General features: G+C 35.7%; 2 protein-coding genes across 2 annotated transcripts; both read left to right on the top strand.

Annotated features, from left to right (window-relative positions):
* Positions 1-333: 333 nt before the first annotated feature.
* Positions 334-14,885, top strand: LOC107780618 (uncharacterized). Its single transcript, XM_075223224.1, has 8 exons — positions 334-1,060; positions 6,214-6,348; positions 6,512-6,691; positions 6,925-6,986; positions 7,126-7,283; positions 13,010-13,158; positions 13,451-13,594; positions 14,052-14,885. The coding sequence occupies exons 1-8, from the start codon at positions 707-709 to the stop codon at positions 14,235-14,237; spliced, it is 1,368 nt and encodes a 455-aa protein (XP_075079325.1). The 5' UTR covers positions 334-706; the 3' UTR covers positions 14,238-14,885.
* A 307-nt stretch (positions 14,886-15,192) lies between these two features.
* LOC107780617 (peptide-N4-(N-acetyl-beta-glucosaminyl)asparagine amidase A-like) lies at positions 15,193-17,430 on the top strand. Its single transcript, XM_016601175.2, has one exon. It carries the CDS (start codon positions 15,462-15,464, stop codon positions 17,193-17,195), a length of 1,734 nt encoding a protein of 577 aa, XP_016456661.1. The 5' UTR covers positions 15,193-15,461; the 3' UTR covers positions 17,196-17,430.
* The last annotated feature ends 3,275 nt before the right edge of the window (positions 17,431-20,705 follow it).

Genomic DNA, 20,705 nt, shown 5'->3' with positions numbered 1-20,705 from the left:
ATGGAGATCACTCGACTAGGAGAACATTTCTTATCATAAATTGTTTAATGACAGTTTGTAAAGAAGTGCCATCGGGTGAGTTTTTTTTTTTTAATGACAGTTGAGAAATGTATTTTTTTAACCACGTCTAAAATAATATTTGATAATATATAGAGTTTTTACTATTGAATGCAATTAATTTCGATCCATCGGCTAATTTATATTTTGCTCAAGATATTTTTAGTCAAAGTTGGTTTCTTTTCACACAAACATCATATGTTTAAATGGTCCTCCTGATAGAAAAGGAGGGAAAAAAAAAGTAAGATTTAATATAATTTTTAATATCTCATTTCTATACTCATTCCATCCTAAGTACAAGTAATAAGATCAAATAATATCTTAGTTGATTATTTTTCTCAATAAAATTTGCTAAATTCTTAACTGTAGAATTCATTGGAAGTTTATCTAATTTTCTCAGTATGTAAAATCCACTTTAAAAGTTTAAGAAATTGATGTCCTAATTTATATAAAAATATTAAATACATTACAACTCCGTTTTATCAGAACCAAGTATGAATTTCCTTCACCTCTATGAAATAAGTATTTTATTTCCCTTCCCTTAATTTACAGACAAGCAAAGTATAAACAAAGATAAAGTGTACAATTATATTCCGGGATTTGACGAATTTCCGGTGATCTTATTCTAATCTTTTCCATCTGACCCGTAATGGCCCGACGAAACCTTACGACGGAGCTGGGATGTATAGCCTGCGAAGATTTGACGGAGCTCGGCGCCGGCAAAGAAGGTTGGCTTCTAAACAACCCTAATCTCCTCGCCGCTCTCGATACTCACTCTCTCGCGTTAGCCAACCGCTCGATTGTTCTCATTCTTCATTGGTCCGAAGGATCCGACCCGGTTAGAAACCGAGTGAAGATCGTGCCCGAACTTTCTCCGATCGAGGCTGAGTATATATCGGCGATCGCGTGGTTAGTCTTTGATGATATCAAAGTTCTCGCTTTGGGCACTTCTCGTGGTTATTTGTTGACTTACTCTCTCCGTGGTGATCTCATTCACAAACAGGTACCATTTTTCCAAATTCATAGTTTGCCAAAGCAGCATAATTATTACTGTGTTCTTTATCAATGGAGTATAATAATAACAATACATATAATAGTTATAATATAAATGTATGTTGTGAATTTGATTTGGAACTGATTTTTGTGTGAAGAAGCTATTTGGGAAACGATTATGGTTGTCTAACATAACAATAACAATAAAAAGATTTGCGTTGATGGTTTATGAAGGGAAAAGGAAATGGACAGTGAACAGGCTGTAATATTTTGTTTTTTCTGAGAACGTTTGTTCAACAATAGTGTTACTTTTAGTAATAGGACAAAATGTCAAAGAAAGAGCTAAACAAGCACTAGATAAGCAAGTTGGTGCTTCCTGAATGGATTAAGATGTTATTGCACATGCTGTATCCGTCATTCGATTGAACTTGCTATTTCTTCCTCTTTCTGCTATAAGAAGAACTGATAGGGGGAATAAAGAAAGGAAAGACTGAATCTTTATTCTTCAGCAATGCATTTGAGTTGTCTTCCTTGATAATGTGTGTCACACCTCTTCTTTACGCAACATTCCGGAGGAGGGCGTAGGGTAAAGAGAGTTTTTCCGATTAAAGGACAATCGAAACGGGATTCTTTATTAATTTCAGAGTCGCCACCTGGGAATTTTATGGCGTCCCAAGTCACCGGTTTTAATCCCGAATCGAGGAAAATATGACTCTGTTTGTCGTTCTGCGAACCAGAAATCCGAGTAAGGAATTCTGTTAATCCGGGAGAAGGTGTTAGGCATTCCCGAATTCCGTGGTTCTAGCATGGTCGCTTAACCATTTTGTACTTGGCTTAATTATCTTGATTTACTAAATACATTTTTTTTTCTTTGTTGCATGATTTTGTTACCGCTTTTGGTTAGATTGTTTACAATTATAGACCTACCTTGAAACGAATCACGCGTACGTATATTCGTATTTTTTTTTATAAATGTAAAGAATCGTGTCACGCATACGTGTACACAATAAGATTGATAGTATTTTTTTTATATTTTTTATTATAAAAATGAATTTATGGCCGAAATTGCGCGTGCTTAAAATAAAATTACGAACATTCGCCATTCTTGTATGATTAAATAGTGAACTGTACATCTCGGGTTATATGAAATAAATTAATTTAATAACCTCCGAAAACCCCCTTTTATTAAGAAAGTTTGCTCGAAGTTGCGCGACCGCATACTCCGAATTGTCTTTAGAAATGTAATCATGTCACGCGAACGTGTCCCCAATTACACAAAATATTCTTGATGGTAATATAAATTTTCTACAAATGTTTATTATGTCCATCTATTTTTAAATATGAAAGCCATGGGAAATCACCGAATGGGATGCCTCGAGATTTCTTGAAAAAATCAAAATTTATTAGGTGTTGACCACAGGTTATATTTTAAACGTGTGAATTATATACCTCACAACTATTCAAATTAAAAGAATTAATGAGATGAAAAATAAATAACGTGCAACTAAAACTACCATTTTTATCGTGAATACAGTATCCGTATTTTGTTTATGTATTTTTAGTACTTGATAATTATATGCACAAGTTATTTATTATTTTTCTAGGCTTAAGACTAAATGTATATGTTTGAAAACTTACCAAAGCGAATTACGTGTAAAACTAGAAAAATTTAATTGATAAGCAAACTAATAGTTTTCGAAGAATTTCCATTATTCTATTCGGAGCGAACTCTACTTTGTATATCTTTGACTTAAAATGTTGCAATTAGTATTTATAAATCCGACCTTCTTCTACACAACTTGTTTTTAGTCCAAAGTTCTAATTATTTGGTTAATTTGCTTACGATGATTGAGTTTTGAGATAGATAAAATCAAACCAATTTTTATCTCGGCTTATGCAAGCTATTTACAAATACTAAATCTATACTTTGTAAAAAATCATTGACATTATTTTTATATACTATTTTATAAGGAAATGGGTTAATCGCATTCCTAAAATAAATGGCCATTTGTTGTTAAGAAAGAAAACTAATTTACAAATTTGATTAAATAAATTGACATTATATACCGCAAATACACATCTAAACCTTTAGGAATATCCCAATATCTTAAACGTAACGGATTATGTCAATTTTCCTCTCACTTATGGTTATACACATAACCATTAACATGCCATATACGAACAAGAAACCCTTACATCAACTAGATTTAACAAAAATCTGATGCTTGACGAGATAAATGTGCATAAATAAAAAAACAATAGCTTCTATTTGAAAGAACAAAATAACAATTTCAGCTTGATTTCATAGGCTTTGATCTAGATTTACTTCAAGGTTCAAATGTCTTTACGTACCTGGAAATGAAAGTCAAAGGAAGTAAGATCAACAAGCATAACAACAGCTATCACCAGCAGCAACAAACAGCCCCGATCAAACAATATCTCGTACAGCTTTAAACCAAATTTGAAGACCAATTCTAAAACCTTTTTCCCTCAAATGAACTGAGATTGTTTCGAAAGTTTAAAAGAACAATTCTCAATCAGTAAAAAAAAACTTCAATGGAACAGCAGAATTGTCTTCCTGTGTGTGTATATCCGTGTATGTCTTAGCCCTCAATTTTCAGAATTTTTAGAGTTTTAAATCTCTTTCTCCTAAATCTCTTAAGCTCTCTTTTCTCTCTATCTGTCCGTGTGTTCTCTCTTTCTGTCTGTTTCTGTTCTCTTTTTTTTTTTTTTTTTTCTGTTTTTCTCTTTCTGTTCTTTCTCTCTCTGTGTGTGTTGTATATCTCTTTGTTCTTTTTCCTCTTTTTCTCTGTATATCTCCTTCTGTTCTCTGAAATCAGTCCCAACACACCCTTTTATACAACTTGTTTCCCCTCTTTACCTATTGCCCGGACCCCCCTTGTTATCCAAGGCAGATTTTTCCCTTAAAATCTGCCACTAAAACTGCTTTTCTAATTAATCAGCACTTTCCCTTAATTTCAGCCCCTCCACTTCCTTTGGTTCCCCATTAGGATTAATTAATACCCCATTGATAAAGCACTAACAATAAAGTATCATACTAACTGTTTTATTCCCCAAACACCCCTGAAATTCCCTTACTATTACTGCCCTAAACCAATCTGCCTAGACTGAACAATTATCTACTAATCTGCCTAACAGCTAACAGCCAATTCCTAAAGTCTCACAGCAGAAAATACAAAAATTTCCAATTTAGGATAACATAACAGAATTTCAACTAATTGGACAATTAACAATCAGAACTAAAACCAAACAGAATTTTGAATGATTCCATCTATACAAACAAACTAATCAATGAAGCTTAATCAAACGATTACATATTATAACTGACATTGATCAGCAATCAATGAACACAGGTCAAACAATTTCAGTGTTATGGCCAGAATCAAGGATTAAATGGAAACTAATTAATCGACGCAACTTATTAATCGATTACACACATAACAATCATAGCATACATAAACAAATGACAGAATTGGACAAAAATGAAAGTCCACTGAAGATGAGCAAAATTAATTGCTAGGAAAATGGAAAAAATTAATAAAACTAAATTAATTAGATACATAGATAGAAAATCATGAATACAAAAATAAAGTAAAATACCTCGGAAATATTCTGACCCCAGCTCGAATCCAAATTTGGACATTTTGAGGTCGAACAGACTTTAATCGAAGTATTCTCGATTGAGAATACCTCGATTAAGGTCTATTAGACCCCCAATCTTTTATTTAATTTGGCCATATTCCATGGTTTGGATTTTTAGGGTTTTGTTTTTCTTCGGATTTGGGGGTTCGATCATTTTTGGGCAGATTCGAAGGGAACCAATGACGACTTAGGGGTGAGGGAGGCCTAGGGGTCATTTGGTATGAATTTGGGACGGATCTGGATGAGTTCACGTTTGGCTCGAATCTTCAAATGAAGATTCGAGAAACTCTGAGATGATTCGAGCCAAACGGTTTGAAGATCCGTGTTGGGGGTGGCTGGAAGGTTACTGGGTGTTGGTTTGGTGGTCATCGGAGATGGTCGTGTCCTCATGCCCACCTTCGATTTAAGATTCGAAGAGCTGGGGCCTGATTCGAGGGGAGTTATGGTGATGGTTGGGAAGAGGAGGTCGAGGGGGTTCAAGGGTGTTAAGGTGGTGACCGGCGGCGTCGTTGCCGCCGGGTTTCTGGTGAAAGGGAATTAGGCCGGCTAGGGTTTGGGGGAGGTCGTCTCAGAGACGACGATGAACAGGAGGGTAAGGGGGGGGGGTGTTTGGTTAGGGGGGCGGGGTTAGTTTGGACCCTTTATACATGCACGTGAGGGTTGGATCCAAGCCGTTCGTTCTGATGAGATCAATGGTCTGGATTAATCGAGTAAGTGGAACGACGTCGTTTTGTTTATCCTCAATACCGAATCACTTTTGGACGGGCACGGGTCGGGTGTGGAAGAATTGATCTGGAGCGTTGATCAAGTGAAATCAACGAACCAGATTGAGCATGATGAAACGACGTCGTTTAATTTAGAATAGGTGGACTGGATTTGGGACGGGTATGGGCTGGGTAGGAAGTGCAACTCTTTGGGCCTAAAACTGGCCCAATCCGATTCTTTCTTCATTTTTGAATTCTTTTCCTTTTTTCTTCTTTAATTTTCTGATTTAAATACAATTCCTAATTAATTGTAAAATCTAAATACAACTACAAATATTAATTAATACTTACAATAATTAACACGCAAATCAAAGAAAATGAAATCAAATAAGGGCACATTTAAATGACAAAATTACAACAATTACATATTTTTTGTGATTTTCTTTTTTTGTAAAACAAACCTGTTAAATCCTAAATTGAAAAACTAAATCCTAAATGCACATGCAACACATATTACACTATATTATTTTTTGTATTTTTTAAAGGCATTAATAAAATTACACACGCACATATACCTATGCAAACAAACAGGAAATCCGTACAATATTTCCTAAAAATAACATATAATTAAAGAAAAGACCTAATTTCGGGAGTTATTTTGGAGTAATTCGTACGAGTCAAAAATCACGTGCTCACAATGTGTACTTTGGTTTGGGATTATGTGTTGTTTGCTTTCTAGTGTCCTTCGCTGTGCCATAAGATAATTAGCAAACTGACGAGAACTTTTGTGTGGCAGATAGTAAGCCCTGGGAAGATTCTCAGATTGAGAGTCCGTGGAACCAAGAGAGATTTGACCCAAGATGCATCATCAGAAGAGGTCTGTGTTGTTATGCCAGGTGTTATTGCTCGGTTTGATGGATCTGACTTTCAGGTACTCGGATAATCTCGCAGTTACAGGAAACACTAGTTTTTTATTTATCAACTATAATATGAGAACATCTATTTTTCAGTTTCACATCACCATTCAGATCTTGATACATGAAGTTTAGGATCTCTATGCCATACTGCTAATTCATGTTGGCAACATAATGCAGAATATGCTTCAGAGGTGGTTTCGGGAAAGACACTCCCAGTTCTGGGATGAAAGAGATTCTGAAAATTCGATAGATACTTTTGGTAGGCTTCCATACCAGTTATGGAATGTAAGTAAGTATGGTCCTTGTGTTGACGCTGCCATCACTGGTCTGATGCCCCCTCCTCTGCTGGAAATCCAGGTAATATTTAATTTCTAACTGTATCAAATCAGTACTTTCTTTTCTTCCTTTTATACAAGGTATACATTTTTACTGGGATTTGTTGTTTTCTCAACCCTTTCACCTAAAGTTCTACACTCACCAAAAATGAATTTTTACTGCCCAAATGAGATGCTATTTTTTGTCTTATGACTTTCGGAAATTTTCTGAAGTTATTCTGGTATTTGAATTCAGCTGCCTTTGTTGTTGGGCAGTCAAGTCAGCGTTATTATTGCGCAATCACTGTTGGAGATGACGCTGTGATTTCTGCTTATCGGTTAGTCTGCAGCATATTGTATTCAGTACAGTTTATGGTTCTTTTCAAGATCACATTTAAATTTTCTATCTAGAAAGCTGTTCTCACTCCCATTTCTTACTTTATTTTACTAAGTTGAGTTTCTCTTCACACTTTCAAGACTTTCTGTAGACCGAAGCCGATCAATAGTAGGGGCTATTCTCTCAAAGGTTGTGCCTGCAACTTTTTCGACAATAACTTCTATCTCAAAAATGTTATGGAGAAGTGATCCAACTCCCGCAAAAAGACCAGAACCAAAGCCTCAGCCTTTTGCTCGAGGTAGATGGTATTTCTTCATCTGTTGAAAGAATTTTTTATTCTGCTCTCTCTATGTAGTTAGTCGTTATAGCTGTAGAGGTTGTTCATGTATCATTGCTTTTAGATGTCAAATACTAAATTATATTTCACCGTCCAGGCATCCTGCCATCTCTCCTTTGCTTCCATGAACTTTCATCTATAGATCAAGACCGGAAGAAGGTGTTCTTTTCTACAAGTTTATCTTCGAGTTAGAAAGTAGTTTGTGAGCCACTGCGCTGTAATTGACACTGACCATTGTCAAGGTATTGTTGCCAAAAGTTAGTTATAAAGTCTGTAGGAGTTTTTGGGTGGAGGCTTGCTTGGTGTTAATTAGGATTTAAGAAGTGATCAATTCTTTTTCTATGTATAAAGTTAGCTCCTAAGTTGCTCCGACACGGCAGTTTAGGTGTCGCACCCTTGTTGACACGATACTAGTATGGGTGTGGGTATGGGATCCGTACCGGATCTGATCAAACAATTTGAGTACTTTGACCACGACCGACGGAAAAATACGAGACGAGATACAATTTGATTCCCGAAATCAGAACCAAAACTAGGGTAAATTTGAAGAAAATAGCATACCTTATCTAGGAAATCAATCATTTACTTATCTACAGCTTGAGAACAAAAAAGAAATCCACATTTTACAAGCTATATGTAAGTATTCACAAAATTTCTCATAATTTAGAGATATTTTTATATTTTTATTTTCATGAATTATTTTTAGCCGGATCCCTGCACCCGTATCCATATCCCCAAATCTTAGAATTTACATCTCGAAGGATTCGTCCTCAATATCCGCACCCGTGTCAGACACCCGCACCCGTGTCTGAGCAACTTAGGTTAGCTCTATGTATTTCTTTCTTGTACCTTCTCCCCTCCCGTCTCCGTCCCTGTTTATTGCGGTACTAGGTAATTATAACTTTCATTAACACATACAATATATTCGTGTATTTTAGATGTATAGGCGATTGTTACAAAGTTTCAACGTCCTCTCTCTTTCTTTTGAATTAGTTTCAACCTGTTTTTAACTAATGTAACTAGTTGGAGAAAAAGTTAAAATGGGGTCGGCAGTTGGCACTTTAATGCAAGTTGGAGAATGTTTATGAGGAAAATAGTATGATAGTATCAGTGCAATGCAACAATGATTTTTGTATAAGGATCATTTTTGTGCAGAGTCTCTAGTCGCTCTTGTAATGCCAGGGTTGCATTTGGTGTTGCTCAGATCTAAGGGTGTCTAATGGGTGGGCCGGGCCGGGCTGGGTAGGGAAAATTTTGAACCGGGCCGGTTACGGGTTAGGGATTACCAGGCTTATCGGGTTCAGGTTCATCCGGGTAAAAAATAAACCGTAAGGATTACGGGTACAAGGGGCCGGGCCGGGTTAGTGTAATTTTTAATTTTTTTTTGTATTTTGTATAATTATTGTAAGTTATATTAATATAAAGTAAAAATATAAAGAATACAATGAAGATGGAAAAAAAATACACTTATAAATTGCAAGTGCTACATTTATTTCAAAATTCAAACTTACAAATTGAAAGGTTTATATTTAACAAGTAAATTAACGAAAAAAGAGTAAATTCAAAGGTTTTGCATTGTCTTAGTAAGTTCTTCATAATCAATATGAACTGATTGGCCTTCTTCCGGAGTGTTAAATTCAGATGGGTTACCATGTGTTAATATATCTCCAAGTTCCTCGTCTTATGGGCTATCAACATCTTCACGTCCTTGATTTCTTCATTCCGATCTAATCCAATCTCTGAAATATACTAAAACTTCCAAAGCACTGCTTCCCAATGAGTGACGGGTGTCTCCAAGTTGTTGTCTTGCTTGGCTAAATGCACTTTCTGATGCAACAGTTGAAATTGGCACATTTAGTACGTTCCGAGCCATAGCGGGAAGAACAGGAAATTGCTTTCCATTCTCATGCCACCATCCCAACGGTGAAAATTCCTTTGTGCGAGGCTCTTTTTGCTTTTGCAAGTAGAATCGAAGTTCATCAATGCTCTTGCTACTGGTTTGAGTGTTAGAAAATGTAAAAAAAATATTAAAACTATCAAGGCCTTCATCATCATCCACAGTAGTAGAAGTGGTACAATGCATAGTGGGATTAACATTGCCTACATTAAGAGCATCATCATCAATTATATTTGCATAATAATTATATAATTGTTGTAAAGAATCATTTAGCTTGTTCATACAAACATATATATATATGGGGTTTCAGTTGGTCCAATCTCTATATAAGTATATAAAACATTGATTAATTGGTGCCAATCAGACATCTTAATAGAAGGATTTAAGACATCACCAATTAAGTAAATCACAGAAATTGGAAAAAAATATTTTTTGAATTTTGCTTGCATTTTTTCAACAACATCCTTATATTTTTCTTTCTTCTTAAATTTAGATAGTAGAAAAGAAATTTCAGCTATATGTACTAAAGCCATAGTAATAGTAGGGTAATATGCTCCAGAAAACTCAGCAGTAGCTGTATAAAATTTATGTAAAAATTTAACAACATCATTAATGGCCTCCCAAGTAGTAGTTGTTAACATACGGTTTGGATCAGTACAATGTGCATTAGCAACTTCAGTTATTGGGAATCTATATTTGTAGCAACATTTTAAAAATATATATGTATAATTCCATCTAGTAACAATTTCGTCTGGCATGAATCCGGGCTTAAGGTTATGCTCGGTATACTTATTCTTAAATTCCCTAATTGTAGATTGTCTATTATTTCCTTGAATAACACCAACTGCTCTTCTAACATGAGTAATCTCAGTTGAAAATAAATCAAGGCCACTTTTAACAATTAAATTATAAACATGATATGCACACCTAATATGAAAAATTTCGTCAAGTGGTGGTTGCAAATGCAGTTTTAATATTGAAATTGCGGCATTATTGTTAGAAGCATTATCAAAAGACATACACTAACGCTTTTTGCTTGAGATTATAAAATTCAACAACTTCACAAATAGTAGTACTTATAAACACAACAGTATGACTCTGATCTTCATCATATTTAAAAACGATAATACGTTTTTGCATACAATAATTATCATCTATCCAATGACACGTAATTGTCAAATAATCATTTCCATTAACAGCATGGCCAATATCAGAAGTTAGAGAAACTCTACAAGGAAGATGACTAAACAAATGACGTATGTATGTTTGATATTGTCCATGAAGTCTAAAGATATTAGATCTACAAGTACTTCTAGGGATACCTTTACATAAAGGATTATAGATCTTTTGAATATACATAATAAGATATGATGAAGAAGCAAAAGAAAAATGTAGACAACCCAAAGCAATCATTTTTGCTAACTCCTCCCGATCCTTCATTTTATTATATTTCATAAGTCCTTCGGTAGTAGGGTTTAGAGTTGCTTGATTTTCATCTCCATCAGAGCCCCATTCTATAGGATGCTCAATTCTCATATGTCTACTAAGTGTTCCAATCCCCCCTAATTGTCCTCCAGTCTTATGTTTAAAAGTATCATTACAAAGTTCGCATTTAACTCTATTAGTACCTTCTGTTTCGTCAAAAAATTTCCAAGCCTTACTTCTTTTTCTCCGATTAGTAGTTGGGGCCACAGGTGGTCTACTACTAGCACCACGACCACCACCCTTGCTACCAGCTCCAACACTACTAGGTGTAAGTGGTATCTCATCTTCCATTTCTAATTCATTATCTTCTATACCGAAATTTTCCTGTAATTGTTCATAATCTATATTATTATTAGGTAATGTTTCAGGAATATGTGTAGAGTCATTTAAATTACTACCAGATGCTGAAGCAGAAATACTGCCTCTTTTTTTATTTCCACAATTAGTAACCTTATTACAAACTCTTTTTGCAGCATTAAACATATTATAAAAATTTAACTACTAGCAAAAATTGAATATGCAAATAAAATAGTAAATAAGAGAAAGAGTTGGAGGGAGTGCATCGAATTCGGCAATAAATTGAACACTTGATGATTTCGCAACTCCAATGTTACCACGAAGAAACGACAATTGTTCAAACTCAAACTTCAAATAATAAATAATACGATAAATGAAATTCCAAAAAAATGAGAGCCAAATACTTGATTGCACTTTAGGTGAAGAATGAGAGAATGATAATTGAGAATATGAGTTTGAGAATTGAGAGATAGAGTGAAGAAATGAAGAAGAGGGGGGTGTATTTATAGTTTTTCAAAGGGCTAATTAGGAAATTATAAAAGGTGTTAATTTAAAAAAAAAGGCCCAAAAATGGGCTATTTGTGCAAAACTGCCGTTGGGCAACGACCCCAAGGGCCAGCAGACCGTTGCCAACGGTCAGAAAGTCAGGCCCCATTAAAAATAAAAAATAAAATATTGAAAGTAGCCGTTATACCGGTCTGGGTCGGTTAACCGGTTCTACAGTAAATCCAGTTGCCCGGGTTTGACCGGACCGGTTAACCGGTTGCACCAAGGTAAACAGACCAACCCCCCTTACCCTATTAACCCAGCCCACCCGGCCCCCTTTGTATCGGTCCGGGCCGGTTCCGATTTCAACCGGTCTGGGCCGGTCCGGAAGCGGGCTGACCTAGCCCGTTAGACACCTTTACTCAGATCCTTCAAAACCCTTGCTACACCTGTGTCGATCCAACACGACTTGGGTATGGGTGAGGGATCTGCACTGCATTTGGTCAACCTAACTTGGGTGTTTTGACTACACCTGTGGCCAAGAAGTATAGGTTGATTGGTATTTAATTTGAAATTTGGTTTACTTCATGTATATATTCACATAAAGTACTAGAACACTTTGCTACTATACGAGATAACTCATGAATAAATTATTAAGTGTCTAGGATGAATTTAATTATACTTGCTTCGATTTAATAACTTCAACTAATTGTCAAAATATATATGTACTCATATATGTCATAATATACATTATTGGTTATATCTTAACACCCGTACCCATACTCCAATCCATATTCCCCAATCCGTAGATTTAGGTGATGACGAATCTGACTTCCAGATCCGTGCTCGTGTTGGGTGCCCGCACTGGTATCCGATCAACATAGGTTGCAGTGAATCAGATTTTGTGGTGTATAGGCTATTGCAAGTTGAAGGAGACACCCTTTGTGTCACTAGGTGGAGAAAAAAGTTGAGTGTAATGGTGTACCATATGTTGTATTGCCCTCTGTACATGACAACTCCTTTTTTCAAGAAAAACCTGTTCAACTCTCGTTATATTTCTAGACTTGGAGAAAACATGGTCAATATTGATTGGACCAAACAATGGTAATTTTGTTTGTTTGCTTTGGGCTTTGGGTAATTTACTTCCCAAATTTGTGCTGACTGTCAGTCAACAAGCTGAACCTGGCAATGCAGGATGGTAAAATAAACACTATAGTTTCTAGGTGAGCCGTAAAACTCAAATAACTGGCATATTGCTTTCCAATTGAGGTTTTATATGTGAAGTGGAGAAGGCTAAAGATATCTTCTGGGTGATTCTTCTATTGCTCCTTATTTTTTCAGTTGAAGTCCTAGGTTCTCAATAATTCACCTGATAATATAAATTTTTGCTGTTCTTTTTCGTCTTCCATGTTTTACGTAATTGTACTTCAGATTTTGTCATATACTCGAGTATCTATTTTGGATGTCAATATAGCTGACATAATGTCATTGTAAATTTGCTTTTTTTTTTTTTTTTTGGCAGCTTCTCCTTTGACTTGCTTTAAGGATCACCCTAGAAAGGGCGAGAAGCTGACGTTATCACCTAGTGGTACTTTGGCTGCAATAACTGATTCTCTTGGTCGTATCTTACTCTTAGACACTCAGGCCCTTGTGGTGGTCCGTCTGTGGAAGGTTCATTCTATGCTCTTATTTGCAATTGTTTAGCATGGTTTATCCAAATTATGAATAGTTATATAAGTGATCATTAAATGGCGAAGAAAATATACTTGTGTAGTTGCGGTAGAATAATGTTTGATTATTAGTTCACTGAATCAACTTTTTATATAAGAACTGAATCTCAATGTTGACGGGAAAGTTGGATTTAACAAATGATTTTGAGTAGTTCAGTTGAAATACTCCATAGCAAACGAGATATCTTTCCAGGTTTATCGCCTGTTATAATGATGAACATATTGGTTTGCAGGGTTACCGTGATGCAAGTTGTCTATTTGTCGAGATGCTTGCCAGTAAGGATGTTGAAACATCTAGATCTGCTTACGGTGAACACATGAAGAGTGATTATTGCCTCTGTCTAGCGATTCATGCACCGCGTAAAGGGATTGTTGAGGTATGTTGCTACACTCTCTTGCTGTATCACTCTTCTCGTTCATCTCAGCTCCATTATATACTTCAGACTCATTTAAAGTAACTCAATACAGCCACGAGTACCATCCTTTTGCAAAATGATTATTAGAGTAAACCACAAACACGTCTGATTTGTTGTTTGCTTATGAAAACTGTATCTGATGAAAAATTGTTCGAGTAAATTTGCTGAGCAGTAATTTCTCTTGATAATACTGTTTCGAAAATGAAGATTGAGACTTTTCTATCTAAATGAATGGTTATGTTAGTGTATTTGTCATCTATCCATAATCTCTTATAATTGTAGAAAGATCTGAAAAAGGACAGTTAGTCCATGCTGGAAAGAGCACTTCCAAGGATTAGATGGGAACTCTAGCTGATTGTATATCTGGACAATGCATTGGAGATTATGCTTGTTTTGACACTTGAGTTTATTATTGCAGATATGGCAGATGAGAACTGGTCCGCGTCTTCTAACTATTCCATGTGCCAAAGGTAGCAAGATTTTGCAGCCTACATATAGATTTGCGTCATCAGAAGTATCTGTGTCTTCTTATGTACCTTTGGAACTTTTCTTTTTGAATGGCGACTCCGGTCAACTCTTTGTTTTGAACCGATATCTTAGTTGACATTATATAATAAATTCAAAAGAATACGAGAAATTACAGATAAGGGGACGGCAGCTGACTGTACAGAATGTAAATTTCATTTGTCTGTTACTTTTTACAAAATCCTCCAAACTTCCAAAGAAAAAGGAGGTGCAACGTCCCATTTCTTTTCATTTTGGAATAGAGGTTGGGCCTGGATAACAAGGGAAATATCATCCTCATTATCTGCATCACTGTATGTTTGTATCGCGCCGACCCTTATTAGTGTATTATGCAGAAATAAATGGATGGTATTCCTCGCCATCCCCTTATTTTCTGAGGTGATTGTTGGAAACGCTGATTTTTTACCATAGAGGTGAAGGATCAATCAAGGTCTGCCTGGTGGATTCCAATGTTTAAGGTTGCTGTAGCTCATTTAAGTATAAGTTGGCATGTTTGTGGTGAAGAGGTGACGAAACGAAAGAAATGAATGAATATACGAACATTCTGTGGCCATAGATGTGGAACAATTGGCTGAAAAAATGAAGGTACCAATGCAATTGCCACGGATGATTATATGGTTTTATTTAGTCGTTTTGTGATCGTATATGACAATTTCAATGGAAACATTATGAAATATTTTTTCACTATTCCCTTGTTAATATTGTAGTGTTATCATTTTTCTTTAAATTAAAAGTTGCTTAATTAATTCTAGTATTTAAACCTTGATGTGATGTTATCTGGTTCACCTTAACCTCTTTAACTGTTAGTTTTAATTATTTACTCTACATCATGTATGTAATTCAAATATGTGACATATATTAAACGTGATATATATCGAAATATTTTAGATAAACATAAAAGATAGTAACGCTAACATACAGCTGTTATCTTGTACTCTATTAAAAATGTTTCGAGGAGAATTCAAATCCTCGCTGTTGGATCTTTCATGACTCATCATTTTCTGTCTTGTTTCATGCTAATTATTGTCATTTCAGGATTCATTTTAATTGCTTTACTTTTTGGGATCGTCACGACTCATACCATTATCTGATTTCATGCAAATTATTCTCATATTTCGGGATTCATATGATTGCTTTACTTATTTGGGTATCAGTGCTAAATATATACTAGAATGAAGTCATCCATTTTGGTGAATTTCGAAGCAGTCGTAAAGAACAAGGAAAACTAGGAAACAATTTCACTTTCCATAGGACATTATATTGTTTCTTGCTCCAAATATCCATTAAACAAGGCTAACAATTCATGGCTATCTCTTTCTTCTTCTTGTTCACTTGTTTCTCAGTACTCCAACTATCGCTCTTTTCGACAGCAATACTTCATAATGGAGCTCTCTCTAGATCACAACTCACTGCTCAACTAGACTCTTTATCCAAGAATGACACTCCTACGACTTATTTTGAAGTCACTAAGCCTATAAAATTACCTAAAACCAAACCTTGCTCGTACTCAGTCCTCAAACATGACTTTGGCTATACATATGGTAAACCACCGGTACTAGCAAATTACACTCCTTCAAATTGTCCATCTCAGAATTTTTCCAAGATTGTGTTAGAATGGAGAGCAACGAGTAAAGGAAGGCAATTTGATCGTATATTTGGAGTTTGGCTTGGTGGGGTTGAGATTTTCAGGAGTTGTACTGCTGAGCCAAGGCCTAATGGGATTGTTTGGACTGTCAAGAAAGACATTACTAGGTATTATTCTTTGCTCATGACCAATCAAACTCTTGCTGTTTATATAGGGAACATTGTTGATAGTACATATACTGGAGTGTATCATGTGAAAATATTTGTCCATTTCTATCCTGCTGATAAAGAACTGGGATTTGATTCTGGGGCTGATTTGATCATACCCATTTCGAGAAATCTGCCATTAAATGACGGTCTATGGTTTGAGATTGAGAATTCTACTGATGTACAGTCAAAGGAGTTCAAAATCCCACAAAATGCATACAGGGCATTATTGGAAGTTTACGTATCATTCCATGAGAATGATGAATTTTGGTATGGAAATTTGCCAAATGATTATATTACTGCGAATAATCGTACTGATATGCAGGGGAATGGTGCTTTTAGGGAAGTAATAGTAAGTTTAGATGATGTTGTAGTTGGTGCAGTTTGGCCTTTTACTGTGGTGTATACTGGTGGCATTAATCCTCTATTGTGGAGACCAATTAGTGGAATTGGCTCATTTGATCTTCCTTCTTATGACATTGAAATTACCCCTTTATTAGGAAAGATATTAGATGAAAGTATCCATAAGATTTCATTCAGTGTCACAAATGCTTTAAATGTGTGGTATATTGATGCAAATTTGCATCTTTGGTTGGATGAAAAGAGTGTAAAAACACAAGGGAAGTCGTTGGAGTATAGTAATTTGCCTCTTTCCTTTTCTTTGGCAAGCAATTTTAAAGGACTTGATGGATCCTTTGTCACGAATGCACGTAGGTCGATCTCGTTGAATGGATGGGTAAAATCATCTCATGGAACCATTACTACAAGGTCATCTCAAGATTTGAGTTATAGTAACAAAATTGTGATGGGAAATGAAGCGAACTTGCAAATTGTGGATCAAACTATTGATTTTAATGACACAGTTTATGCCAAGACGCCGTCTTTTTCTGGTAATGTTCTTGAATCCTTTAAAAAGTTTCAGTTTCAACTGTACTCTGATGGTGTTGAGATAGGAGATCAAAGCTATGTTTCTATTTCAAATGTGAGTTTGATATTTGATGAGAAGAGATTGAAGGGTTTCAAGAATGGAACCTCAACTAGCTCTATTCAAAATGTGCAAAAAGCACAAGGATATATGCTTTTAAAGGACCAGTCTATAGTCAGTGGAGTTGGGAGTACCCAACAAAGATATAAATATGATGACAATTCAGGCTGCTATCTCAGGAACATAAGCAGCTCAAATTATACACTGTTTTATGATAAGGTGAGTAATAGTTGTAACAAAACTACTCGGTTTCAGTGGTGATTTAAGAGAAAGCTTCAAATAATTGAACATATAATTTTGGAGTCAAACTCAACTGCTTTAACTTCTAATCTTGGTATTTAACTGCTAGATTGATATTTGAAAGAGTTTTTACATGTTGTTTTGCTAGCAATTTTTGTCTCTGAAATTTCAATTGGCCTCTTTTATCTTCCATTTGGATCTCTTCCTTCACACATAGCAATTACAAAGGCCGGATAACCAATAAGTTTAATTTTTATATTTGCAAAGATTCGAATTGGGGGTTCCTCAAGTTTGGAAGATTATGAATTTTTTCAAAAATGATCATATTCAAGAAGTTATGAATAATATGAATATCCATATTATCCACGAATAACCTATTTTTATCCATATTACATATGAGTTGGGTCAGCTAATTGATCCATTTTTATATCACTTGTTTTTAACACGCCCATATCCGGCCCGACCTGCTCACCATCCTAAAGTAAGTCCGCTTCACTGAATATCTAGATTTCAATTGTTCTAGCTGGAAAATATCTTCAACAATTTTTTCACCAAAAAGCAGTTTAGGAAAAGCTACTAACTTCTGAATAACTTATAGATTGCAAAAATTCTGCGGGTAAGTAATATAAGGGGGACGCTTGTTTCTCTCTTTTCTTTTTCTCGATAGGCTGGTATTTGTTTTAACAAAATGTTGATTTCCCCAAATCCTTCATTTCTCTTCTAACAATGAATAGTGAGCCCGTTTGGCCATGCATTTTTTTTCCCCACTTTTTTCGATTTTTTTTTTTAAAATTAGTATTTGACCATAAAATATCTAATTTTCACTTGAAAATGAATTTTGAAAATTTGAAAAACTCCAGAAAGTTTTTTTTTTTAAATTTTTGCTCAGATTACTCACAAAAATTTAAAAACAACCCAAAATTATATTTATGTCTAAACACAACTCTAATTTTTAAATACCATTTTCATTTGAATTTTTTTTTTTACTTTTTTCGGAATTTCACAAATTCTTATGTGCCAACGCTCACTTAGTTTGCCGTACAACAATATTTTGCTTTTTTTTTTTTCAACTGAATTTACTGGTGGCCTCTGTTTCAAAATTTGAAAAACTTTTCAAAATTGATAAACAGTCTTTGAGAAACATTAAAACAAAAATTAGTTGGAACTCTTCAAAAAAATTGAGCAAAGGCCATTTGAGTTCAACTTTAGAAACAGTCGCGAGTTTTCTTTGTAATACATCATCGACTATAAAGGCTCTAATTATTGCGAAAAAATAAAAAATAACCTAATTTGCAACTACTAATCAAAAATTAGCCATAATTTAAAATAATAAAAAATTAGTCACTTTTTCACGTAAAAATCTGAACAAAAAATACCTTTAAAAATTCGGGATATATTTCTCTCTCGGCGCATGTTTGCTTAACCTGCACCATCCATGAAAAAGAGAGTACGGATTCCCTCGCAGAAGGCACTAATGGCCCAGGAAGCTGCATCATATGGAGGAAAATCGGAAATCACCAAAGGAAGAAAGGATCTCAGCCAAAAGGGACAAAGGACAACATGCAAATGTCAAGCGAATCAATAATTGAAGGAATCGCGGACCAAAGCAATGGAACAGTAGATCTACAGAGTGCTGATAAATTAACTCCAAATCAAAGTGCGAATAGTAATCGAAGGATGACATGGGCAGAAGAGGTGGAAGCATAAGTTGAGATGACAACGAAGAGCTCAATTTGGGATAATTTCGACATTATCAAGGTCTCAAACGCAGGGTTCAAACTTGATTTTGTTGAACCACAAAAGCATGGTGAGTTACCTGTTTGTGAAATTGACATAGAGGACATAAGCACCGAAATAACATACTGGAAAAATGCAGTGGTATGCTATGTATTGGGGGCACATCCTCCATTCACGGTATTGAATGGATATATACAAAGGCAGTGGGCAAAGCATGGCATTAATGAAGTAGCGATGCTGAAAAATGGTATTGTATTAGTACATTTTGACACAGAATTGGGTAAGAATGAGGTAATCCAAGGAGGTATATATCACTTTGACAACAAGCCATTCATTGTAAAGGCTTGGAGTCCGGATATGGAATTCACTAGAGAAGAGTTATATACAATACCAATATGGGTGAAATTGCCAGGTTTGGACTTCAAATATTGGAGCCCTAAGGGACTTAGCAAAATTGGGAGTTTGATTGGGAAGCCGCTGATGGTGGACCAAAACACTGAGAAAAAAAGGGGCTCAACTTTGCTAGACTACTGATTGAAGTAGATATTGATACGAAACTACCTGAGAAGGTGTATTTCAGGAATGAGAAGGGAAACCTGGTGGAACAGAGAGTACACTATGACTAGAAACCTACTATATGCAAATATTGCCAGAAGTTTGGCCATGAGGAAGAAAACTGTAGGAAGAAGAACAAACCCCAGCAAGAGTCTCCAAAGAAGCTAGAAGAAGAGAGGCACAATGTAGCAGAAGAGCCAGAGACACAAGGAAGAACAGTAGCAGAAAACAAGAACTTGAAAGCAGCTGAGGTTTCAAAAGAAGCTGGAACAAGTAAAGGAGTTGAAAACACTCGGGGAACGAATCCACAACCTGGTAAAGGTGCATGGATTACTCCCCTGAACCCAAGCAAGCAACAATTAAACCATGGAGTAAAAGATCAGAACAAAAATGCATTCCAAGTACTGAAATGTGCAGAAAATAACAATGAAGGACAGGGAGCCAGTAAAGTTAGAAATGAGGGAGTATTATACCTCTCTCATGCCATGGATAACATGTTATGTTGGAATGTAAGAGGCCTAAATGACCCAAATAAGCAAAGAGAGGTACAAATCCTTTGCAGGAAAGAGGAAGTAGGACTGGTAGGTTTGGTAGAAAAAAAAAGGATTGAGCAGGTGGCAGGCAAACTGTTTGGAGGTTGGGAGTATGTCACCAATCTTGAGCATCATTGTAATGGGAGAATTTGGTTAACTTGGAGGCCAGATCTCTCAGGTAAACCAAATCTCAAGTAATGCACAAGCAATAACTTGTAGGGTGACAAGCAGGAATATAACTTTTACACTAACAATGGTATATGTACATAATGCCAAAGAGGATAAGAGAGTACTGTGGCACTATCTTAATGATATAAGTAGAAGCTGCAATGGACCATGGATCACTATAGGAGATTTTAGTGCAGTGCTTAATATGGATGACAGGATTGGGGGCAACTCAGTAATAGTGAATGAAATCATGGAGTTTCAAGACTGTGTGGAGTCTTGTGGACTATTGGAATTGCCTCTTAAAGGAAGCAGATACACATGAAGTGACATGCATGAGGGACAAAGGGATGCTCTCTAAGATAGATTGGGCCTTTATCAATAATGAATGGCTGCTCCAGATGCCTGCATACATAGCCAACTACATGCCAACAGACATTAGTGACCACTCTCCAATCAAAGTGGAACTACTTAATGCACCTAGAAGAATTAGCAAACCCTTCAAGTATTGTAACATATGGGCAACTCACCCTAAGTTTTT

This window comes from Nicotiana tabacum, chromosome 10 (assembly GCF_000715075.1).
Source record: "Nicotiana tabacum cultivar K326 chromosome 10, ASM71507v2, whole genome shotgun sequence".
Lineage (NCBI taxonomy): Eukaryota > Viridiplantae > Streptophyta > Magnoliopsida > Solanales > Solanaceae > Nicotiana > Nicotiana tabacum.
Note: the sequence above shows the minus strand (reverse complement) of the source record. Positions and strands in the feature narration are given on the sequence as shown.

Bases quoted from the DNA above. Each gene is read 5' to 3' on its own strand.
- LOC107780618 (XM_075223224.1), top strand. From the start codon at position 707: ATGGCCCGACGAAACCTTACGACGGAGCTGGGATGTATAGCCTGCGAA. The intron at 7,284-13,009 runs GTAGATGGTATT...TTTTTTTGGCAG, and splicing joins GCCTCAGCCTTTTGCTCGAG to CTTCTCCTTTGACTTGCTTT. The intron at 13,595-14,051 runs GTATGTTGCTAC...TTATTATTGCAG, and splicing joins CGCGTAAAGGGATTGTTGAG to ATATGGCAGATGAGAACTGG.
- LOC107780617 (XM_016601175.2), top strand. From the start codon at position 15,462: ATGGCTATCTCTTTCTTCTTCTTGTTCACTTGTTTCTCAGTACTCCAA.